The sequence below is a fragment of the Eptatretus burgeri genome, chromosome 10, assembly GCF_056783735.1.
Source record: "Eptatretus burgeri isolate ZD-2024b chromosome 10, Ebu_testis_v1, whole genome shotgun sequence".
Classification (NCBI taxonomy): Eukaryota; Metazoa; Chordata; class Myxini; order Myxiniformes; family Myxinidae; genus Eptatretus; species Eptatretus burgeri.
Window position 1 is genome coordinate 7,000,365 of NC_140970.1, and position 27,172 is coordinate 7,027,536.

General features: G+C 40.0%; 1 protein-coding gene and 1 pseudogene across 2 annotated transcripts in view; one reads left to right on the forward strand and one right to left on the reverse strand.

Moving 5' to 3' along the window:
* LOC147017903 (FRAS1-related extracellular matrix protein 2-like) overlaps nt 1-27,172 on the forward strand; it is a 94,954-nt gene that overhangs the window by 30,776 nt on the left and 37,006 nt on the right. For both annotated transcript variants that reach the window (XM_085896976.1, XM_085896977.1), the window contains exons 9-13: nt 8,176-8,373; nt 8,691-8,840; nt 9,225-9,407; nt 13,433-13,563; nt 13,853-14,011. In XM_085896976.1, the coding sequence (XP_085753102.1) occupies nt 8,176-8,373; nt 8,691-8,840; nt 9,225-9,407; nt 13,433-13,563; nt 13,853-14,011 (821 nt within the window). The remainder of the gene's footprint in view (nt 1-8,175; nt 8,374-8,690; nt 8,841-9,224; nt 9,408-13,432; nt 13,564-13,852; nt 14,012-27,172) is intronic.
* On the reverse strand, nt 6,599-7,427 carry LOC147017904 (uncharacterized; annotated as a pseudogene).

Genomic DNA, 27,172 nt, shown 5'->3' on the forward strand with positions numbered 1-27,172 from the left:
AACTGTGAATCAACTGTCAAAAGCATCACTTGTCACAAGTGAGAGAACTTTATTTTATATTAAATATGATTTTGAAATGTTTAACGATGGTATTATTATTATTTTATTATTGTTTGGCTCTCAGCGGTGAAGTTTCAAATCCATCGTATTTGTCTGATCAAAGCCGCTAATTCGGTTTATGTTGATACCGATGTGTTTAATTTATCATTTAACGTTTGTTGTTATAATCACCAGCAAAGTGCTTCACAGTGATATCGAGCCATTGTGTGTTTTGTTGTTTTGTTTCAAGGCTTTGTCTGTCAGGAACATTGTGATGAACATTGTCTACAATGAACAGTGCTATGGACTCTGTAAGGAACATAGTTGTGGAATCTGTCTCTCAGGAACATAGTTGTGGACTCTGTCTCTCAGGAACATTGTTGTGGACTCTGTAAGGAACATAGTTCTGGACTCTGTCTGTAAGGAATGTTGTCACTTAACCAACAAACCACCCCCCCCCAACTCCAACACACTTTCATTACATTTTATTGAGGATCTCAAATTATATTATTGTTGCAATTAAACCAACTCAACTTGACACTTCTGACTTATTAAAATAAGACTCTTGTTTTGTCAGTCACCTTCATAGCTCAATTATAAGGCTCTGAATGAAAACAAACAAAAGTGAAAATGTGGAAACAAATGTGAATCTATCTATCAATGGAAACCGATGAAGTTCAGCGCTTATCACACTCAGCTATTCCTGACCTCTCACGTTCCAGTGAGGGAAGGGTATTCCCACATGGCGGCTGCTTGGCCTCAGAAGCGCATGCTGCAGGTTCGCTCCAGTTATAAATACAACTCAGTGGGTGACATGCACTGATGTCTGTATATTATCTCACTGATCTGTATGTATACCTGTATCTTACTTTCTTTGTAAACTCATTTATATATTCCCCCTAAAAAGAAAACCCCAAAAGAAACGAGAAAAACTATGTGGTATTCATAGAATACTTACCCTGCACGGTCTTGAGAAGGACTTGGTGTGCCAAGTGTTGTTTTTTTAAAGTTTTTTTTTCTTTGATCCAATATGACTGCCAGACTGTGTAACCAATGACGTCATCTTTTTCAAACCATATTTCCCATGGGTAGTTGATCAATTTGTTAAATTTTGCATTGATCAGTTAAGCCGTTTCTCCTATGAAGATTTTCAAAGATTTTCCTGAAGATACAATATGGCTGACAGAAGACATGACACATGATGGTCATTTTGATGAAAATCCTCTTCAAATTTCAAGTCAATCGAATGAAAATTGACAATTTTAGAAATCTGGCCTATGTTGACCTTTTGGTGTATGTTGACCCCAAAATTAATAGGTGCTCGAGTTCAGCGACCTCAAATGTAAATGGTCATCAAATTTCAAGTCAATCGGATGAAAATTGACAATTTTAGGAACAATTAAAAAATTTGGCCTATTTTGGGTTGACCTTATGGCCTATGTTGACCTTTTTACCTGAGCTAACCTCAAAAATAATAGGTGGTTGAACTCAATGACCTGGTAGGCAAATCCTGTTCAAATTACAAGTCAATTGGATGAAATTTGAGGATTTTAGAAAACTTGGCTCAAAATGGCCTATTGGCCGATGTCGACCTTTTCGGTTTTCCGAATTTTAAGAAACTTCAATGCAGGAACATCACAGGGTCGGTGACATTAATCTCTGAAAATTTCCAAATTTTCAGTTCAGCGATTTGGGCTGGAGGCGATGGGACAGACAAACAGACAAACACATAAACAAACATACAAACAAAACACACAAACACAAACAAATGGAGGCGATCAACATACTTGTCAAATGTTGTTTTTTTGCCAAGTAAGAGGTCAGGTCAGTTATGGGAGCATGCGCCGGAGCAGCGTGTCAGTGTCCACTTTCCGCCGGTACTCCAGGGGCCTCCGTCTGGCCATCCCCCAGGTAGATTCCTGGCCCATCCCCATCTCCTTGAGATGCTGATCAACCTGCTGCAACCACGAGGCACGTGGTCGGCCCACTGGCCTCCTCCACTCACGAGGCTCCCTCATTGAGAGAATCTGGTGAGCAGGATCAGCGTCAGGAAAACGAGCCACATGTCCATTCAGCTGCAACTGATGCTCACAGACTATGCAGGTAACAAATCTCATTTGAGTCTCTCTCAGCAACCGCTCGTTGGACACAAAGTCTGGCCAGTGATAGCCAAGGATTCTACGAAGAGACCTGGTTCCAAAGGAATTAAGTCTCCACCCCAGATCCCTGGTCAGAGTCCAAGTCTCACATCCATAGAGCAAGACTGGAAACACCAAGAACGTGAAGACTCGGACTTTCGTCCTTCCGCACAGGTACTGGCAGTGCCACACCCTGTGATCCAGTGAATCCTGACTCCCCAGGCCCAACCCAGGCATCTGTTGACCTCTGGCTCACAGCCAGCAGAGACAAGAATATCACTTCCAAGGTAAGTGAATCTTTCCGTGACCTCAACATCCTCACCACAAATCGGTACAGACAGGATAGCAGTATCCAAGATGTCATTGAAAGCCTGGATCTTAGTTTTGACCCATGAAACCCATAATCCAATCGCTCTGACTCCTTATTCAGTACCTAGGGGGCCCCAAAAGGATATCCAGAGTCTCTGCAAAGATGACTGCATCATCTGCGAAATCAACATCAGAGATCTTGACATTCCCAAACGATGCACCACAGCTTGATCTCTCGGATATCCTCCCAGAATCCAGTCCATAAGAGCTGTGTATGATGGAGAGCATGTGCTGACTGAGACGAGGTGGCACTACTATATGCATACCTTTATAGATAATTCCATCAGAAACACCGAACTCACTCTTTGAATCCCAGTATGGTCTCAATGGAATGGGCACTTCGTTTTGATAGCTGGGCCATCCAGTGTGGATCACATCCAACAGAAGTTGTAACTCTTTCCGAGTCTGTTCCTGCAGCTGGACATCCATCTCCTTGGTGATGGAGATGAAGTCTAACATGGAAGCCTGCTCCAGATTGACTTCTTGTCCCAACAACTGGTGAGTCTGATAATCACAGGATAGTGTATCTGATAGCTGCATGTCTTTGCCACTTTTATACACTACCTTGAGATCATACCACTGCAGACATAACAGCATCCTCTGCAGACACATGGGAGCAGACAGAAGAGGTTTTTTGAAAATCTCTTGAAGTGGCTTACGATCCATAAATCCAGTCACTGTCTTGCCAAATATGTAGCAGTGGAATTTAATACAGGCATGAAGGATTGCAAGCATTTCTTTTTCAATCAGAGCAGACCATTGTTCCGCCTCTGAGAGGGATTGTGAAGTGTATGCTACCAGCTTCCCTTCCTGCATTAAGACACCACCGAGACCACTTTGACTTGCATCCGCACGGATCTCTACTGGTGCTTTCACATCATTGTATCTCAGTACAGGCTGCTGACAGCAGAGATCCAATATTTTATGGAAAGCTTGGTCCTGTGCAGGTTGCCAGTCAAAAATACTATCAGCTCCCAGTAAAGCTCGAAGTGGTGCATTGATTTCACTCATTTGAGGAATAAGTTTAGCCAGGCAAGCAACAAATCCAAGGAAACGCTGCACGTCCTCTTTATTCCATGGAATAGGCATATTACGAAAGGCTTCAATTCTTGAGCGGTCAGGCTTGAGTCCATCTGCTGCGAGTAGATACCCGACATACCGAACCTCCTTTTGGCAAACTTTGCATTTTTGCATGTTCAATTTGAGGTTATAGGATGTAGCCCTCACCATGACTTGCTTTAAAATGCTGTCGTGATGACCTCGATCTCATCCTGCAATCAAGATATCGTCCATGATCGCTGTGGCTCTAACAATGCCATCCAACATTTGATCCACGATACGCTGAAATATTTCTGGGGCGCATTTCAATCCAAATGGTAGCCTCAGGTAACAGCAATGACCCATCGGTGTATTGAGGGTCATCAGCTTTGATGACTCTTCATCCAGGAGAATCTGCAGAAACCCACTCTTTGCATCCAATACTGAGAATAAGTTGGCTTTTGGTATGTTGGAGACCACCTCTTCAACCATCTTCATGGGATAATATCCACATTTAATGGCCTTGTTGAGATCTCTCAGATCCAAACATATTTTTAGCTTGCCATTGCAAACTGCAGCTACCATTCAGCTAACCCACTCTGTTGGCTCCTCCACTGGAGTTATGAAGCATTATCTACCATCTTGTTCAATTCCTCGATGATCCAAGGCATTAGCGCATCGGGTTGCCGATGTGCAGCATTTACAACCCCATTGGCTATTGGGTGTATTTTAATTCGGTAGACCCCTGGAAGGGTACCTGAAGTACTGATGATATTGGGAAAATCTCGTAGTTCTGGGGGAACTGATTCATCATCCACTGACTGAACCCCTGCCAGAGAACTCAGTCGAGCGATGAGGCCAAGGTTCTCAACGGTCTCCCCCAATATCACGGTCTCCTGATCCAGATTGACCAGCTCGCATGAAGCTATTAAGGACCTCGCCTCAAATTCCAGGGAAAGATTTGTTGAAGCAACTGGCCGAATGATGTGGTTGGAATAAGTTCTTAGGGTTCTCTTAGACTTGTGAAGTTCAGTGTTAACTGGTAGTCTTTGAAAATCCCTGAATGTAAGTATTGTTGCGAATTCGCGCCCGCTGGCGTGCGGGCGGCCACGTAACTCGAATCGCGGCACGTCGCCCACCGGACAGACAATTCTGTTGTCACTCTCTCGGACCAATGCCGGGAGCTAGTCACGGGTGGGCCTTTCGACCTCACCACAATCGTGCCAATTGGCCACCCGCGTAGGATAGGGTTGTTCGCCAAACACGACCTACCTAAGTACCCACGCGGATGGTAAACCGGGCGATCGTACCTCGCTGCAGGTCGACTCCGGACACGAGCCGCTTGGGCGGCTCGTTCCGTACTATCGGGATAACCGTGCGGTGTTGTCGTCGACCTGGACGGTTCAGATTAATTACCGGGATGTTGCACCCACTACGAACCCCTTACGTGAAGCAAGATGGAGGGTCAATAAAGAAAAGACGAAGCGAAACGGGCACAGTTCAACAAGCAAGCATTTTATTTCCTGGCACACGGAAAGCACGTATATACAGCCATACAGAATCAAAATGCACATAAAGCAAATGTTAGAGCTAAAACCGACTACATGCACACACGGCAACACTTATACAGTTTTACTTCACAGAGGGCACCAACACACATTTACACAAAAGCAAAGGAAAGAAGCCACCCTCACAGACAAGGAGGCAGACAGGCCCGTTGGCCAAATGTGCGCGTGACCTGGAGGAGCGGCCAGGTCCGCGAGACCAGGGAGGTCTTACCCGCGTCCTCGTGATGCGTTGGCGGGCAAGCCGCAAATGTGGCGCGCCGCTGTGCCCCGATTCCGTGCTTCTTGGCGGGTTTCGTTGGCACCACGTTTGGAGTGGGGTGGGAACGGGGCCCCCTTTTGCACTATCTCAGCGCGGGGTAAAGGGGGAATTGTTGATGCCCTGGGAGAGGGGAGTGGCTGGCTGGCTTGGGTCCCACGACAAGACGAGCGATCCCCCACACCGCAACCTCGTCGCCGACCGCCGTCCTTCCTGCCTCGGACCCGAGCTCCCTTGCTTGCAGTTCCACCGCGCGCACTCGACTCCACTCCGCCAACGCACGCTCCTTGTCCCCCAAGAGCAACCTCTCGACGACACTCTCCAAGCAACTCCAAAACCCAACTCTTCTCTTTTCGCCTTACGCTTGTCTTTTTATAGGCGGCAGGAGCAGCCAATATGCAAATTTTAGGATCAGAACGCGATTGGAGGCGGGGCCACGCCGCCCCCCCCCCCCGGTCAGCCATTGGTCGGGCAAAAATGGGCGTGAACCTCTCCTGATCCTAAAATTTGCATATACGGACTTCACATACACACGCTTGGAAGTGGGGCCAAGCTGCCCTGCGCTTGCCAATTGGACGGAGGAGAAGTGGGCTTGAAGCGTTTCTGATCCGAATTTCCCCTCGGAAAGGCCGCCATTCGCGCTCATGGCTCGGTGCGTTCGGCACCAATCGCCGAACGGGCCCGAGACAGCCCGACGTTCAGTGTTCACAGGTGATGCGGGAATGGCCGTGGAAGCGATGATGTGGGATGAATTCGTGACGGTAAAGGCGAAGGTGGTGGAGGGTCTTCTGTGGTGAGGGTTGGCGTTGTGGTTGTTGTCTGCAGGTTTGAGCGTGGTTGTAGTTGGTGACGATGGCTTGCGTGATGGTTAAGGTGGTTGTTGTGTGATGGCGGTTGAGACGTGGTTGGTTCACAATAATGACAGAAAAGAAAAACGGCTAACTCAAAGCGTCGCAGCCCGGATGAATCACATAAATTCCCTCTATACAACGGGTTTGGGCTAACTACACATGTACCTATGAAGATATCTCACCTGAGGGTCCTTTATGGTGTAATGTGAGTTTCCACAGCTCTAACAGTATGTTACACCTTGCCCCTGCGTCAATACAGAAGGTAATGTTCGCAATGCCACTGACTCTGACAGTCTGGGACCATTTGTCATCTTCCAGAGTGCTGATCTTGTCAACCTTTTATATTCTAAGAACCTCCGAATTGCCTTCATGTTCCTTTTCCTTGTTTTCTCCATCATCGACGAGGAGCTTTTGCCAACAGCAGGCCAACATCCAATGGTTTGGGCGTTCGCAATAGGAACAGGTGGAGCCCACTGCAGCACATTTCCGTTGGTTCCACAAATGCCACTCATCCTTGCCACATCTACCGCATGCTTTAAATGCTTGCAGCTGCGATGACGAGGCACAAGGCTTGGGATGTGATTGCCTCTGAGCTGTGAGAGCTGACACTCCAAGTTTGTAGTCATCTTCATTCTGCATGATGCGGATTTGCTTGTGAGACAACTCAAACTGTTGTCCAATTCCCAGAGCCTTTGCTCGTGACAGTCCTTCACCTTGATCCAGTAACCTTTCCTGCCCCCTGGATTCAAAAATGCCATCAATGATCGCATCTATTAGAATGTCCTCGGGATCGGCATACTCACAGTCCATGAGAATAATTCTCAGGTCCTTTACAGAGTTATCAAAGGTCTCCTCACTCTTTTGTTTTCGCTGCTTGAGCCGGTGCCGGGCAATCCGCTTGTTCTTTCTCGGTCGCACATACATTTCAAAATGATCGAGTACCTTGTAGGGATCATCTTTCTCAGTCCTCTCATGTGAACATTTTATAAACCTCACGGCCATGAGCACCAATCCACGTGTTCAGCCAGCCCGCTTTTTGCTTTGGGTTTAGGTCCGATAGCGGGCCCACGAACACGAACTGAACGTGGTCTCGAAACCGAGTGAATTCTCCAAATAAATCTGCTGCATCCCAATCGGTATTCAGGTATTCAACGTTTGGAAACACCATACCGTGCTTATGGATGGTCGTTTGTTAGGAAGCAGCAGGTCCGGTTAACTTCTGACACCATTGTCAGATAACTGCCTTTTATTCCAGGCGGAAGCAGCATCCCGGGTCTCGTGAGATCAAGCGTGATCCAGATCAAGCCACAGGAACTGCTTTACATTACATCCATAAAGGAATCATCCTATAGGCGGAAGGCTTGAAGCTTGGGGCCTACACAAACTGTGTGATTCAGAACGCCGATGACCCCGACGGGCTGCAACCATCCGACATCTGATGATGCTTTTAATAGTCGCTTGGGAATTTTAACCCCTCTGCCTTTTAATAGTTGCTTTAATGATGCTGGTGTTTTTAAAGGGAGCTCATGGCGATTGTGAACTTTTTTGCGAATCTTTTGTCCGATTTAGCTCGAGATTTCGACATAATTATTTAGGCCATACCATGAGTTCCGATCATAACAAAAAAAAAGAAACATCTTGAATCTGATTTCGAATATCAGCTTTTAAATAAGCATATAGGAGAATCTTGCCAGGAGTCAACCACATTGCACCTCTCCTCCTCCCACAGCCAATCAGAATAACAGCTAACAGAGGAAGGGCCAGCCAAACTTTCTTGCTTAACTTGCTCGTAATGACCTGGAGAATACTACGTCATGAGAAGGCTTGGGAAAGGCCTGGAATTTGAGATGGGTCAAACCATTGAAGATGATAAGTACAGTACTGTGATAACATTGATTCGAATCCTTTGCGTGCAGTGCCACGGGTGCAGTTTCAAGCATCACAGGTCGAGGTGCTGGAGGAAGATGGCAAGATGTCTGCTATTTTGACTCGAAGTGGCGACACGAGCCATAAAATCTCTGTGCGCTGTTACACCCGACAGGGTTCAGCCCAGGTTGGACATGATTTCAGGGAAAGGCCCAACACAGATGCCTCCACAATCTCCTTTTTACCAGGTACTGGTACAAAGTGGAGTGACTGCATACAAAGCTTTCTTCTACTTAAGTTTATTCTGACCATCTGCAGGCTTCGAGGCCATTATTTTGCGATGCTTAAACAGGGAAGCTTTTAAAATGTCTTTTTCACATCCTTCAAGGCTTATATCAGAAAATACAGCACATGAAAGGGTTTTCAAAATTGTTTCTTTACAATATTAGCCTCCCTTGCTTCCCCTTGTATTCACATCTTCTTCAACCATTGTTCAACTCATCACATCCATAACCCCCCCTCCCCCCCCCAAAAAAAAACACCTCCACATGAACCGCTTGAGCAGGAGAGCTGGAAAAGACGTGCGAGGTTCTGCTGCGAGATGACTGGGAATATGAGGAACAGAAGGAGTTCCGTCTTGTTCTCGGCTCTCCACGCGGTGCTGCCTTGGGTTCCCGGACTGAGACCATCGTTCAGATCGATGATGAGGCCGACAGTGAGAATGAATCATTTTTCCCAATTATTCTGCATATTTTTTTGTTTTTTTTAAACTATCATTAACCATACCTTTTACCTGGTTGTGTTGTGAGGTTCCAGGCCTATCTTAGAAAACACTCAGCAATGATGGATGGTAATTTCGTATTGTGATTTTATTAAACTTGACAGCGAGAGGAATTTACTTATTGGATGAGGTACAAATCGATTTATTACAAACACAAATATAGCAGAATGTTTAGCTCACTTCCCCTCTCGGCCCCCCTCCCCTTTTCCCTCCATACATGATCCATTTCTGCCCTTTCCTCCCCTTCCCCTACTCCTCTCTCCCCTTCCAACCACCTTTCCATTCTCTTCCCACTCCTCCCACATCTTTCTTTTACAGGGCCTATCATTGGGTTCAACATGAGTCGAGCGAGCATATGGGAGCCAGAAAAGCTCGGTGAACAGACTTCTCTACATGTCACTGTCCTGCGACGTGGAGATCCCACCCAGACGTCACTGGTTAGAGTCCACACCCAAGATGGTTCGGCCACAGCGGGACAGGACTACATACCACTGTCAGAGGGTGAGAGAGTAGTATATACAAGCTCAATTACAGACAGCACATCCAAACAGCAATACCGTTGGGGACAAATGTAATGCCAAGGTGCAAGGGGAAGTAAATTGAAGAAAATCTAAAATTGAAAAAAAAATTGGGAGGACAATTCGGAAGAATTAATTAGTTCAATCAGGCAATTGCATTTTATGAATGGTACATTTTATGAATGGTAAATTTTATGAATGGTAAATTTTATGAATGGTACATTTTATGAATGGTAAATTTTATGAATGGTAAATTTTATGAATGGTAAATTTTATGAATGGTACATTTTATGAATGGTACATTTTATGAATGGTAAATTTTATGAATGGTAAATTTTATGAATGGTACATTTTATGAATGCAATTTAAATAGCAGTAGTATATGACTAAAATGCAGTCAAAATCAGGGAACAATATTGTTGTGCCATAGCCAGCCATCATCTGCAGTAATAATCATTGTTGCGGGTTGTTGCGAGCTGTAATTAACTTTTCCTTTAATAGATGGGACTGCAAAATATATCTCCTTGTGTCAACCACTGTTGAAATCACAGATAAATTACCTCTTCAATGTCGAGCTATTTCCCTTCTCCAGCTCGCTCTTGAGTGGGGTTGACATTTTCACCACAATCGTCTGACAGAATATCCTCTGTCCTCCGAAGGATGTGACTAATAATAATTATATGAGTCCCCTTAAAAGGAGTTTCAATGTAGGAAGCCATAAGGCCCATGATCCTTGCATTCCAGTTGCCAACCTATGATTGTGCATGCTCTATCAAGCAAGGAAGAACATACCATTTTTTGAAGTCGTTTGTATGACTCGACTGCAGTCGGGATTGAATCACCAACCTCCGAGACACAGGGCAGATGCTCGAACACTACCAATTCTGGTAATAACTGATGTTGATTGTGAACTAAGCTGCTACCTTACAGTGCTTCACATCAGGTTGCTGGCATGCACGGATAAGCCACACATTGGTTTAAACATCAGAAAATATCAACGAGAGTGTGATAGCTTAAAGCAGTGACCTGTTTTCACCCAGGTGAACAATAGAAGCTTGTGGTCGACTCAATCATGGAATCAAAACAAAACATGGGACCTTATCCATCCATCCATTGGGACCATACTCTGTGCAGAGCGTCGGTGCTGCCAAAGCAGTCTCCTTGGCGATTGGGCAAAATCCTGGACAGGTCGCCACTCCGACACAGGATACCAGAAATCTGGCACTCATTTTTCCATCATCAGAAGGATGACAGGCAGAGTCAACCCCACCTGGTATTAATTCAAAGGAAAAGGGGGATTTGAACTCAGGATCCTCGGATCCCAAGCCCACCACCCGAACCATTAAGTCAACGCCAGGCATATGAGACCTTATGATGTGGCAATTATTCGGTCAAGTTCTTTGTTTGATTGTTAATCGGAAAGAAAAATACATTTGTAAAACCAGTTACCCGAGAAATGTTGTTGGTTTAAGACAATTTAAAAAAGACTATCTGACTCAAGGGTGGATGCTCAAAACGTAACCCGTACTTCATCTCCCACGGCGGTTGATATTGTCGTGTCCAAAGGGTTTAACCCTTACCTTACCTGGTCACCATGCTCAAAATGGCACCGAGCGGTTCGTCAGGCAGCGCGGAGATGGCACTTGACGTCACGACTCACGAACCGTGCTGTCGTTTATTCTCCAGAGCGAATATATCGACATTCCTCTCACACACTTGATCTGTTCACAACAATGGTCCACACGATGAGACAATCTGTGAGGTGAGCCAAATTGAGGAGGCCACGAGGCACGCTCTCCTTCCCTCCTCAGAATCGTACACACTTCACGGCTCAACCGAACCGTCAACGGCCAATGTCCTTCTCAGCACATGAGACAAATTCACCAGCATGAATACGAGAATCGTGCAGCCTTCGTCGTACCGAGAGCAAAAGCGAGATCCTCCCTGTCCCTCCCTCCAACCGCGTGCATCGCTCCTCCTTAACTACTTGCCTCCTATGCCTTCTTCCTCTTTATGCATCTCACGTCACCCCATCAATCATCCCTCGGGGGCGTGACTTCGCCTGTTGTCACCCTTTGAAGGCGAGGCTTTCTGCCCATTTGTAGTTGTTTTAGGGACGTGTTCCGCACCTTTATTGCCGATCTTGAAATATATAAACATTGGGATAAAGTCACAGAGGGGCGATTACACACTGAGGAAATTATCCCTAATCCCTATCGAATTAGCACGGCACATAACACTTAAGCTCACATTCTCCCTACTTAGTTACATTGAGATGTCACCTACACGTCCACGGGCCAAGCAACTCTACACAATGCTATCTTTCTTTTGAAATCCCTTCATCTCCCCCTCAAACATAACAATATACTTGAAACGTTTTACAGTTGCTGCGATCTGCCGATGCAGATCAACTAAGAAGTACAACTCGATAAGTCCGAAGACATACACTGTGTTGCCTGTTGTTTTAGTATCTGTGATGTTGTGTCCATCATTCTGAAATGGGGTTTACTTTGGATGTGTTCAAGTGAGTAAATCTGTGCCAACGATTCCATTCTGTTTTGTGTTTAGTCCATCAATCGGACTCTTCAATCTACTTGTACTTCCACGATATGTAATCGGACTCCCTCTCATTGTACCAAACAAAATAAGCCTCAATATACCTTTAACTTAAAGTGATTTAATATTTGTTATGGAGCTTACATTTCAATCGCATACAGGAACTAGAAGGACACTCGGTAGAGCGCATACCCCTGCCAGGCTGATTAGTTTACTTTTTGTATCCCACTGATAGGCCGGATCTGGATTCGGACCTGAAGTAAAGTTTAATTGGCTTGTTAATTGTCACCGAACCAACTCATCCACCAAGTTTCATCCGAACATGTCCACAACTTTTTAAGACATCGTGCTATATATATATATATATATATAGTTTTAGCCCAATCACTCAATAGTGAAGAATCACTTGAAAAAATTCTCAGATCCGGATTCAGATCTTCAACAAAATCGAATCAATTCTTCCTTGTTACATACCCAACCTGCCCACCAAGTTTCATCCCAATCCGTTCACAACTTTGAGATATCGTGCTACATACTGTATATCGTTTTTGGCCCTATCTCTCAATGGTGAAAATCACTAAAAAAAATTTATTGGATCCAGATCTGCGTTAGGATCTTCACCAACATCTAATCATTTCATCGGTGTCATACCCAAGCTTTTCACCAAATTTCCCCCGAATCCGTCCACAACTCTTTGACATATTTTGTTCACAGACAGGGATGAAAACATAACGTCCATCCACCTTCGGTGGCAGAAGTAAAAAGACAATAAACAGCAGCGTACCTTTACATTTATTACAAGAACAATAGAACATAAAATGGTCAACGACACACGGTTTATTGGAACTGAACACGAGTTCCCCATATTGTGACCTCAGAGTTCAGATGGGAATACCAATATGCCAACGATGTTTATGCAAGTAAACTGCTTCTTCTGTTTTACTGAAGACATTTATCACCTCCTTTGTTACCCTTCTTCCATTCACTCACACTTCATCTGATTTTTGTTTTTCCATATGATACGGAAGCTTTTTTCTGAACCATATGATATGGAAGACGTGTGCAATACATGTGTGGTCTTTTAACTTTTACCTTAATTTCCTCTTTTATGACATCACATCTGGTCTTCTGTTGTTTAGTCTTTTCAACCCTATACATCCTTACTATTCCATTGAAGGTACATTGATCTCCTTGCCTCTATTTTGAACAAAAAATGCGACCGAAAGATTGTTTCACACGAATCATGCCCTCTCATGAATCTTGATCCCAAAATGAAAAATAATCCTGTTTGTCACTGTGAACATGAGATAAGGGAGTCGTGGTGTTTGGTGTGTGATGTGGGTGTGATGGTCCAATAAATCTTTTCTCATGTTTGATTAATAAATATGAGAATAATAACTCATTTTCCCATATTCCTAACTTTAATAACACCTGATGCATGTTTCTGCTTAGACCTTGAGTTTGGACCTGGGGTGCGTGAGCGAATGGTCACATTGCATATCCTGCATGACAGCGAGCGGGAAATGCGTGAAGCACTCCTGTTGGTCCTCCAGCCAGATGAAAACATGATTGCAGACACAGAGGTCCCTTTTCACACAAGACCACCGGCACCTTTCATTATTCATTCAGAGGAATTAACCCAAGCTACCACTCACTACCATAATATTAAATGAACAAGATGGATGGAATGGAATGAGTTTGGACTTGAAAGTTTTTATAAAGATAAGTAGATAACTGTTTTGTTTGAATGTCCAATCAAGTAGATATTCAAAGCATTAATTTGTAGAGTTTCCAGTAATCACACAAACCGAAACAGCTTTTAATGTTCGTGAGAAAAAGAAAGTTCGATTGATTCATGAATTAATCCCATAGATAACCAAGATCATGGTGTATATTGAGGAGAGAGATGGACTCGCAGACGTCACCTTTCCATCCATTCCACTTGTTGTCTCACTCCTGCTGTATGACAACGCAAAGCATGCTTCTGAGAAGCCCAATCCTTCAGCTGGATACCCATTAGTCTGCATCACGGTGAGTTTGGTTGAATGTACACCACAATAATTTCAACAACTTATAATATGGGGCAAAACCCTGATGCCAAATAATTTTATTGGTAACGAGTTGTTTACCCACCCTATAGATGGTATTGAATGTTCAACCTCAATTAATAAAATGAAGAATTAACAATTATTTAATTTGCAATAATAATTATGTATTAAGAACAACCATGACAGGCAATAAAGATGTATTTAATAGACACAAATACACTGATCATTATGCCACTTACAATGTATGAACAATCCGTGCACCCAGAAATTGTATGCCTGAGTGTCGATATCAGGATGAAGTGGCCATTATCAAGAAAATTGTACAAATGGAAATATCAGGGTATGTGTTCCATAGCCAGTAAACTTACATATCTATCAATACTGGTGTGAAAAAAAATCGGGATCCTCTGTACTATCTTGCTAAGGAGAAAGGAGGAGCTTGGACTTCACCTGCACATTTGCCTGGAATTTGCTCTACTCCGCCTTGTCTGGCGGCTGAGGAGGGTGTGTCGCATTTCGAGTCTCATACATGTGCTATTTGTGAATGTCTGCAGCCATAGAGGCCCCCAGGTGGGGTTTGAAACAACAAAGGGCATACCTTGTGTCGCTTTTCTTGGTTGCTTAATGCAGCTTTCTTTGGCTGGAAGAGCATGGGGAGTTAATGTATTGAAATCCGAGCCACCTGTGGTAATTTATTAATTAGGTGAGAGCTGATTGGTTATTCCCTCCAATTTTGGGTCAGAGACATGATTGTGTCTTGTTATGTATATATATATATGAGCAAATACCACTCATCGCTTCACTGACGGGAATACTGAGAGGGGGGGAGAGGGGTGGAGAAGAGAGAGAGAGAGAGGGAGAGTGAGGAGGTGGAGGGGCAAAGAGTGAGAAGGGAGGGAGAGTGAGGATGAAGGGAGAGTGAGGAGGGTGGGGGAGTGAGGAGGGAGGAAGAATGAAGAGGGAGGGAGAATGAAGAGGGCGTGAGAGTGAGGAGGGAAATGAGTGAGGAGGGAGGGAGAGTGAGGAGGGGTGGGGGAAAGGAAGGCAGTGAGAGGTAAGAGGAAGGGAAGGCAGACATGCGGTGGGGCATCAATTACGATTCATACTGTCTCATTAAAATGCTTCGACATAGAATAACAGTGACGATGGAAACAAAATAATGTTTGAAATCCATTTTCTACCGGTCATACTATAAATACGGCATGAACACATCTGGAGACAAACACCGCCTGGAGGCGTACGGAGACAAACACCGCCCAGGCACGTCTGGAGACAAACACCGTCCAGACCCATCCGGAGACAAACACTGCCTGGACGTGTGCGGAGACCAATGGCGTCCGGACATAATCACCGCTCGGAAACATAGAGACAGACGGACAGAGACAGAGACAGATGTGTGGGAGGGTAATGCTCTGTATTAGTTGGGTGGGGGGGTGAAGCGAAGATTAGAGAGACAGAGACACAGACCGAAAAAGAGAGAGAGAGAGAGAGAGAGAGAGAGAGAGAGAGAGAGAGAGAGAGAGAGAGAGAGAGAGAGAGAGAGAGAGAGAGAGAGAGAGATTAGAGAGAGAGAGATTAGAGAGAGAGAGAGAGAGAGAGAGAGATTAGAGAGAGAGAGATTAGAGAGAGAGAGATTAGAGAGAGAGAGAGAGAGAGAGAGAGAGAGAGAGAGAGATTAGAGAAGTTAGCAGAGAGAAAATGTTATGCTTTATGAAACACACACACACACACACAGTATCAGTTCTTGGCCGATAGCAATTCTTCAGGAATCGGCAGATTACAGTCAGTGTGATCACTGACTATAATACACGTTGTATACAAACCCAAAAACCTTGAGTAATTTTTACCCTTGTTTTGGGAGAATTTCAATAAATAAATTATAAAAACAACGTTGCATTACAGACGCTTCAGGGAGGTGCGCATAAACATTAATCTTTATGAACAGCTGCCAATCGTCATGTGACGGTTGGAAAAAAAAAATTGGCTCTGTAATTTAGAAAACAAGATAAATGGCAAACGACTCGGATATCGGGTGTTATCGAATATATTTTGCTTTGAAACTCACAAAGCGAAACCATATAACCTTTGTAAATCATGTACCTCTACCTTGTAGCAACTGCCGACTGTATCTCCCAATTGGGACACGAACTGTACTGCTGTCGACTGAAGGGTGCTCGGCAAGTGACTTAAGCACACAAGCAAGCACTTCACTACAATGGTTGATAAGGAATGGCTGGCCAGGCTGTGGCTGCAAACGATATAGGATCCGTTTAACTTAAAAGCCAGTCTTCACCGCATCCGCAGCAGTTAAATAAATGAAAGGAATTCGTTCAAATAATGATTTTATCCACAAGAGTTGCAGTTTAACGCAGAACAACCCTGGAGAAATCGCAAAATTTAATCGCCCATGAAATAAACATTGCAAATAATCACCACGTTGCCTACTCATCTGTGCACACGTCATGTGGTGCATCGGTTTGCGGTCCATGCAAACATTCTAATTGTATTTTAAAACATCCGTTTTTCACCAGATTTACTTTGTTTCCCTGTAGAGCACCTTGCGAGTTTCATGTGCGAAGTCAAACAGTGAATGCATTGAATAATATAGTGTCCCTTTGAGGTCCATCTTGGTTATTCGAAATTTAATGCATTTACCTTTGGAAAAAGGTGTTTTTGGTCAGATTTTCACACAATTTGTTGCAATCGAGACTGAATCTGTGTCAGCGACTATTAAAAAAAAAGTGGAAATAGAAATCAAATCGGAGTTAAACAAGGCCATGAGGCCACCAACAACATTCGAGAAGCCTTACATTCCCAATACAAAATCTCTATAATGACCTAAATTCATCAAATTTCAATTGATTTTCACTGAAATTGTTTTAGTTGAGTCTGAAGCTACATTAACAAATAACAAAAGTGGAAAAAAAAATGGAATAAAACTTAAGACAAAGTCAGGAAGCCACTTCGAAGCATATGGAAGCTCCTCAGCTCATGTTTTTTTAATATAAATCCACAATTCGTCCTAAAAACGTTTAAAAAACACCGAATTTTCACAAATCTTGCTGCAATCAAGTGTTTCGCTACCTTAGTGACTGAAAAGTGAAAACAGAAATTGAATTAAAGTTTAAATAAATGTGAGGACTTTCGAATCAAACAACAGCCACATAGTACATTCTCAAGAGAAAATCCTTTCCCACATCGTAAAACACGATGTTTAAAGCATCTATGAACAATCCTTATATTATCTAACAGCTTATAACATCAAGCATGTGGTGAAATGCGTAACTTCCATGAAAAAAAATTAATTTATCCATTTTTATGAGAAGAAAACTGATGCGGCCTTGATTTCTATCCAATGTCCGACCCGCGATGCCATCAGCTAGGCCTGAACTTAAACATTAATAACTAGACCATTACAAATACAACTAGCTATTCATAGGAATGAACATCAAGCATTCAATGGTATTAGTAAGGAAAGTGAAAAAGAACATTTTGAGTGTTTTGTCGTTAAGAAATCGTTGCGGTCTGTGCCAAGTCAAGGCATGATTGAGCAGGCCAAAAAAAACATAGTGGCTTCAGACCCCAGCGAGGTAACTCAGGATATGCCTTAAGACACCATAGTGCGAGGTGGCTGGGAATCACGTGATAAAGGATATAATTAAATAAGGCCATTAATTATCTTCGAAAAGGGTGTTTTAATTATTTAATTAACCAAAACCAAATTTTCAGTCATGCATTTCCTTGGAGTTCCCTTAGTATGCCTGCAAAGTTTCTGGCTGCTAGGTTTTGTTGTTTTGGAGTTATGGAGGAGACATCCTGAAGCACACGCATGCACAACCTGTCGCTTCACTGACGGGGGGGTATTAACGAGGAGGGTTGAGAGAGGAGGGAGGGGAGGGAGAGAGAGAGGAGAGAGGGAGGGGAGAGAGAGGAGGCAGGAGGGAGGGGAAAGGGGAAGCTAGGAAGGGGGAAGAGCGAGCAAGGGGGTGGGGGGAGGTGGGGAGAGCTGTGCCTCACCAAACGTTGTTATACCATGGAAGGAAGGAATGCGAGGAGGGGTGAGTGAGAGAGAGAAAGAGACAAAGTGAGAAAGAGAGAAAGAAAGAAAATGAGAGGTATGAAAAAAAAATAGAAGAGGGAAAGGTGAGGAGTGGAGGTGGGGTTAGTAAAGAGAGTGATATGTTATGCTTAATGACCGAACACACACACAAAAAGAAACTCATGTCAGAACAGCTGTACACATGACAGAGTTTGTAAAGTAATCCGCTGGCACATCTGCAAAAACTTTGATGCCCAGTTCCAGAAAATTTGTTGGAATATGAACCAAAATTAATCACTGAAAACATGGAAGTACCTACCGCTCACGTACGACCGAATGATCCCATCGAGCGTGAACATTGAAAACAAAGCATTGCAACCAGATATCATACTTAGGTACAAAAAGAAGAGAAGAAGGCATTGCTTATTGAGGTGTTAATTTCAGTGATTTTGGACTAAACGATGCAGAAATGAAGAAAATGACAAAAAACCAAGACCACAAGAATGAAATGACAAGATCCTGGAAGCTGAAGAATGCCAAAGTTGTATTAGTGATACCTGGACCTACAGTAATGATGACAAATAACCTTAGACATTTTTATAAACATAGTGAAAGTACCCCTGGGTGCTCACCTCTCCGTGGCTGCATAAGATAACCAGGCAACCACTGGAAGGCATGGAGGACCCACAAAATATATAACGGCGAAGAAAGTAAATACCTCTGGATTTTTTTTTAATGCCATGAACAAACATGACGGGTGATAAAGGTTGTGGTCAATTTTCATCAAAATTGTGTGTGTGGTTTCAGAAAAGAACGCAAATCGATATTTGGGGGGGCAACCCCCCCCCACCCCATAGAATGCCTTAGACCCCAATTTTTTTAATGTCGTGAACAAACTTTGGTACATCACAGGTGGTGAAGATGGTGTTGGCGCAGTGAAGATGGTGTCGGAGCCTGGTGTTGGCGCAGTGGTTAGGGCAGCGGCTTGGGATCCAAAAGGTCCTGAGTTCAAGCCCCGTTGGACCACTGAATTAATACACCAGGGGGTTGACTCAGCCTGTCATCCTTCCGAGGTCGGCAAAATGAGTACCAGTATACTGGGCCGGTGTATACCCCGGTTAAAATAGGTGTACCATATCCCTGTGTCGTAAGAGGTGACCAGGGTTGCGTCAGGAAGGGCATCCGGTGTAAAACATGTGCCAAATCACTATGCGGATCATACGGATGATCCGCTGTGGCGACCCCTAACGGGAGCAGCCGAAAGAAGAAGAAGAAGAAGAAGGTGGTGAAGATGGTGGTCAAGTTTCATCGGAATTGCGTGTGTAGGTTCTGAGAGGAAAGCATATGCATATTTGGGGAGCAACCCCCCTCTCCCAACAGACCCTCCTATACCCCAACTTTTGTTTTTAATGTCATGAACAAACTTTAGTACATCACGGTTGGTGAAGATGGTGGTCAAGTTTCATCAGAATTGCATGTGTAGTTTTGAAGAAGAAAGCATATACATATTTTGGGGGGCAACCCCTCTTAAATTCCCTTAGAACCAGATTTTTCCAATGTCATGAACAAATTTTGGAACGTCATTGGTGATGAAGGTTGTCATGACGTTTCATTGAAATCATATGTGTAGTTTCTGAGAAGAAGTTGCAAGTATTTGTGGACGGACAGATGGACGGACAACACTCCATCCCATCAGCGCCCCAGAACTACTTTACAGGTGAGCTAAAAACCATCCCTGGAAATATTATTACAAATGAGCTTCAGTTGAAAGCCATCTGGGGCTCGGTGACAATCCTGAAGAGAGCCCTCGGCACAAAACTTTGAGAACAGAAAACTTCACAGCTTGGTCCATGAATCGTGACACCTTACTGAAATGTAGGTGGATACTCTGAGCCCACCCTTGGAGAACTCCATTCAACATTCTGAAACCCACATATGTAGATACCAATCAACGACACCACACACACACACACACACACACACACACACACACACACACACACACACACACACACACACACACACACACACACACACACACCCTTTGAAACCTGGCAAGTCTCTGTTTCACCTCCTGAAACCCACCCACATGTGGAGATATCAGGCAACAGCAGTAACTTGCATGTACACACGTACACACAAGTACAAATGCACACACACACACACACACACACACACACACACACACACACACACACACACACACACACACACACACACACACACACACACACACACACACACACACACACACACACACACACACACACACACACACACACACACACACACACACACACACACACACTCTTCCATTACGGTAATACAGTTTATATATGTACACAAGCATAAAAATACATAAAAACGACAAACACGAAGATTTACCTTTAAACAGAGTTCTTTGAAAGAGGAATTCAAGTGGGAAATTCGCAAAATTCAATTGAAAAATATATCAAGGCCAAGAACACAAAATGTCACTCTATGCTCTCCACCTTCACAGCTAGATCATGGCAAACACCTGGTCGGATGGACCTTGTTCTTATGTATGTATCAATGTCGAAGTGAGGGGTGGATTATATTAAAAGGAGATCGCACATAAAGATAAAACAAAACGATGTCATGTAAAAATAAAATGGCACATTTTCAGCAGATGAGACATCTCCCAAGGCACCAAACACATTCCACCGCAGGGCCCAACAGGGCTTATTAAGGCTTATTAAGGCTTATTAACCAACTGATCGACATGTAATTCACACTTTATGTGAAGTAAATAAACATTAAAATTGGCTTTGTGGTGCAATGCCTGCAGTCATAATTAATTAGTCGGGAAGCTGGGGAAATACCAGAGAGATATTTATTATGTACATGTAAACTTTAAACAAGTTATCTACACCTATCCTTTAAACTAATATGAAATATACGTGGGCACTTTAAAGTTGTATGAAATGTACATGTACACTTTAAAATTATATGGAATGTACATGTACACTTTATAGTTGTATGAAATGTACATGTCCACTTTAAAGTTATATGAAATGTATATGTACACTTTAAAGTTCTATGACATGTCCACGTACACTTTATAGTTCTATGACATGTACATGTACACTTTATAGTTGTATGAAATGTACATGTACACTTTATAGTTGAATGAAATGTACATGTCCACTTTAAAGTTATATGAAATGTATATGTACACTTTAAAGTTCTATTAAATGAACACCTACACTTTAAAATTATATGAAATGTACATGTACACTTTAAAGTTCTATGAAATGTACATGTACACTTTAAAATTATATGAAATGTACATGTACACTTTAAAATTATATGAAATGTACATGTACACTTTAAATTATATGAAATGCACATGTACACTTTATAGTTGTATGAAATGTACATGCACACTTGAAAGTTCTATGATATGTACACGTACACTTTAAAATTATCTGAAATGTACACTTACACCTTAAAGTTGAATGAAATGTACATGTGAACTTTAAAGTTATATGAAATTTACATGTACACTTTAAAGTTATATGAAATGTACATGTACACTTTAAAGTTGAATGAAATGTACACATACACTTTAAAGTTATATGAAATGTACACGTACACTTTAAAGTTATATGAAATGTACACGTACACTTTAAAGTTATATGAAATGTACATGTACACTTTAAAGTTATATGAAATGTACATGTGCACTTTAAAGTTATATGAAATGTACATGTACACTTTAAAGTTGAAGGAAATGTACATGTACACTTTAAAGTTCTAAGAAATGTACAGGTACACTTTAAAGTTCTATGAAATGTACACATACACTTTAACATTATATGAAATGTAAATGTACACTTTGAAATTATATGAAATGTACATGTCCACTTTAAAATTATATGAAATGTACACTTACACTTTAAAGTTATATGAAATGTACATGTACACTTTCAAGTTATATGAAATGTACACGCACACTTTAAAGTTGTACGAAATGTACATGTACACTTTAACGTTCTATGAAATTTAACGTACACTTTAAAGTTCTATGAAACATACACGTACACTTTAAAATTATATGAAATGTACACTTCCACTTTAAAGTTGAATGGAATGCGCATGTCCACTTTAAAGTTCTATGAAATGTACACATACACTTTAAAGTTGAATGAAATGTACATGTACACTTTAAAGTTCTATGAAATGTACACATTTTAAAATTATTTGAAATGTACATGTCCACTTTAAAATTATATTTAATGTACATGTCCACTTTAAAATTATATGAAATGTACATGTTCACTTTAAAATTATATGAAATGTACAGTGACACTTTAAAGTTGAATGAAATGTACATGTACACTTTAAAGTTATACGAAATGTACACATCCACTTTAAAGTTATATGAAATGTACATGTGCAATTTAAAGTTATATGAAATGTACATGTACACTTTAAAGTAAAATGCAATGTACACGTACACTTTAAAGTTGAATGAAATGGACACGTACACTTTAAAATTATATGAAATGTCCACTTACACTTTAAAGTTGAATGGAATGTGCATGTCCACTTTAAAGTTATATGAAATGTACATGTACACTTTAAAGTTGAATGAAATGTACACGCACACTTTAAAGTTGTATGAAATGTACATGTACACTTTAAAGTTCTAGGAAATGTACACGTACACTTTAAAATTCTATGAAATGTACAGGTACACTTTAAAATTATATGAAATGCACACTTACACTTTAAAGTTGAATGAAATGTACACGCACAATTTAAAGTTGTATGAAATGTACATGTACACTTTAAAGTTCTATGAAATGTACACGTACACTTTGAAGTTCTATGAAATGTACACGTAGACTTTTAATTTCAATGAAATGTACACGTACACTTTAAAGTTCTATGAAATGTACACATGCAATTTAAAATTATATGAAATGCACATGTCCACTTTAAAATTATATGAAATGTACACTGACACTTTAAAGTTAAATGAAATGTACATGTACACTTTAAAGTTCTATGAAATGTACACATTTTAAAATTATTTGAAATGTACATGTCCACTTTAAAATTATATGAAATGTACAGTGACACTTTAAAGTTGAATGAAATGTACATGTACACTTTAAAGTTATACGAAATGTACACATGCACTTTAAAGTTCCATCAAATGTACATGTACACTTTAAAGTTATATGCAATGTACACGTACACTTTAAAGTTGAATGAAATGTACACGTACACTTTAAAGTTCTATGAAATGTACACGTACACTTTAAAGTTCTATGAAATGTACACGTACACTTTAAAGTTCTATGAAATGTACACATGCACTTTAAAGTTCTTTGAAATGTACACATACAATTTAAAATTATATGAAATGTACATGTCCACTTTAAAATTATATGAAATGTACACTGACACTTTAAAGTTAAATGAAATATACATGTGCACTTTAAAGTTCTATGAAATGTACACATTTTAAAATTATTTGAAATGTACATGTCCACTTTAAAATTATATGAAATGTACATGTTCACTTTAAAATTATATGAAATGTACAGTGACACTTTAAAGTTGAATGAAATGTACATGTACACTTTAAAGTTAGACGAAATGTACACATGCACCTTAAAGTTCCATGAAATGTACATGTACACTTTAAAGTTATATGCAATGTACACGTACACTTTAAAGTTGAATGAAATGTACACATACACTTTAAAATTATATGAAATGTACACTTACACTTTAAAGTTGAATGGAATGTGCATGTCCACTTTAAAGTTATATGAAATGTACATGTACACTTTAAAGTTGAATGAAATGTACATGCAAACTTTAAAGTTGTATGAAATATACATGTACACTTTAAAGTTCTCGGAAATGCACATGTACACTTTCAAGTTATATGAAATGTACACGCACACTTTAAAGTTGTACGAAATGTACATGTACACTTTAAAGTTCTATGAAATTTAACGTACACTTTAAAGTTCTATGAAACATACACGTACACTTTAAAATTATATGAAATGTACACTTCCACTTTAAAGTTGAATGGAATGTGCATGTCCACTTTAAAGTTCTATGAAATGTACACATACACTTTAAAGTTGAATGAAATGTACATGTACACTTTAAAGTTCTATGAAATGTACACATTTTAAAATTATTTGAAATGTACATGTCCACTTTAAAATTATATTTAATGTACATGTCCACTTTAAAATTATATGAAATGTACATGTTCACTTTAAAATTATATGAAATGTACAGTGACACTTTAAAGTTGAATGAAATGTACATGTACACTTTAAAGTTATACGAAATGTACACATCCACTTTAAAGTTATCTGAAATGTACATGTGCACTTTAAAGTTATATGAAATGTACATGTACACTTTAAAGTAAAATGCAATGTACACGTACACTTTAAAGTTGAATGAAATGTACACGTACACTTTAAAATTATATGAAATGTCCACTTACACTTTAAAGTTGAATGGAATGTGCATGTCCACTTTAAAGTTTTATGAAATGTACATGTACACTTTAAAGTTGAATGAAATGTACACGCCCACTTTAAAGTTGTATGAAATGTACATGTACACTTTAAAGTTCTAGGAAATGTACACGTACACTTTAAAATTCTATGAAATGTACAGGTACACTTTAAAATTATATGAAATGCACACTTACACTTTAAAGTTGAATGAAATGTACACGCACAATTTAAAGATGTATGAAATGTACATGTACACTTTAAAGTTCTATGAAATGTACACGTACACTTTGAAGTTCTATGAAATGTACACGTAGACTTTTAATTTCAATGAAATGTACACGTACACTTTAAAGTTCTATGAAATGTACACATGCAATTTAAAATTATATGAAATGTACATGTCCACTTTAAAATTATATGAAATGTACACTGACACTTTAAAGATAAATGAAATGTACATGTACACTTTAAAGTTCTATGAAATGTACACATTTTAAAATTATTTGAAATGTACATGTCCACTTTAAAATTATATGAAATGTACAGTGACACTTTAAAGTTGAATGAAATGTACATGTTGTGGTGTAGTCATGCCCACGGGGAGGGGCATGACTACACCACACATGTACACTTTAAAGTTATACGAAATGTACACATGCACTTTAAAGTTCCATCAAATGTACATGTACACTTTAAAGTTATATGCAATGTACACGTACACTTTAAAGTTCTATGAAATGTACACGTACACTTTAAAGTTCTATGAAATGTACACGTACACTTTAAAGTTCTATGAAATGTACACGTACACTTTAAAGTTCTATGAAATGTACACGTGCACTTTAAAGTTCTTTGAAATGTACACATACAATTTAAAATTATATGAAATGTACATGTCCACTTTAAAATTATATGAAATATACACTGACACTTTAAAGTTAAATGAAATATACATGTGCACTTTAAAGTTCCATGAAATGTACACATTTTAAAATTATTTGAAATGTACATGTCCACTTTAAAATTATATGAAATGTACATGTTCACTTTAAAATTATATGAAATGTACAGTGACACTTTAAAGTTGAATGAAATGTACATGTACACTTTAAAGTTAGACGAAATGTACACATGCACCTTAAAGTTCCATGAAATGTACATGTACACTTTAAAGTTATATGCAATGTACACGTACACTTTAAAGTTGAATGAAATGTACACATACACTTTAAAGTTCTATGAAATGTACATGTACACTTTAAAGTAAAATGCAATGTACACGTACACTTTAAAGTTGAATGAAATGTACACGTACACTTTAAAATTATATGAAATGTCCACTTACACTTTAAAGTTGAATGGAATGTGCATGTCCACTTTAAAGTTATATGAAATGTACATGTACACTTTAAAGTTGAATGAAATGTACACGCACACTTTAAAGTTGTATGAAATGTGCATGTACACTTTAAAGTTCTATGAAATGTACACATACACTTTAAAGTTCTATGAAATGTACACATACACTTTAAAGTTCTATGAAATGTACACATACAATTTAAAGTTGAATTAAATGTACATGTACACTTTAAAGTTCTATGAAATGTACACATACACTTTAAAATTATATGAAATGTACATGTCCACTTTAAAATTATATGAAATGTACACTGACACTTTAAAGTTATATGAAATGTTCATGTACACTTTAAAGTTATATGAAATGTACATGTACACTTTACAGTTTTATGCAATGTACATGTACACTTTAAAGTTATATGCAATGTACACGTACAATTTAAAGTTGTGTGAAATGTACATGTACACTTTAAAGTTCTATGAAATGTACACATACACTTTAAAGTTCTATGAAATGTACACATACACTTTAAAGTTCTATGAAATGTACACATACAATTTAAAGTTGAATTAAATGTACATGTACACTTTAAAGTTCTATGAAATGTACACATACACTTTAAAATTATATGAAATGTACATGTCCACTTTAAAATTATATGAAATGTACACTGACACTTTAAAGTTATATGAAATGTTCATGTACACTTTAAAGTTATATGAAATGTTTATGTACACTTTACAGTTATATGCAATGTACATGTACACTTTAAAGTTATATGCAATGTACACGTACAATTTAAAGTTGTGTGAAATGTACATGTACACTTTAAAATTCTATGAAATGTACACGTACACTTTAAAATTATTTGAAATGTACACCTCCACTTTAAAGTTGAATGCAATGTGCATGTCCACTTTAAAGTGATATGAAATGTACATGTACACTTTAGAGTTGAATGAAATGGACACGCACACTTTAAAGTTGTATGAAATGCACATGTACACTTTAAAGTTCTTTGAAATGTACACCTGCACTTTAAAGTCCTATGAAATGTACACGTACACTTTAAAACTACATGAAATGTACACTTACACTTTAAAGTTGAATGAAATGTGCACGCACACTTTAAAGTTATATGAAATGTACATGTCCACTTTAAAGTTATATGAAATGTACATGTCCAATTTAAAGTTATATGAATTGTACATGTACACTTTA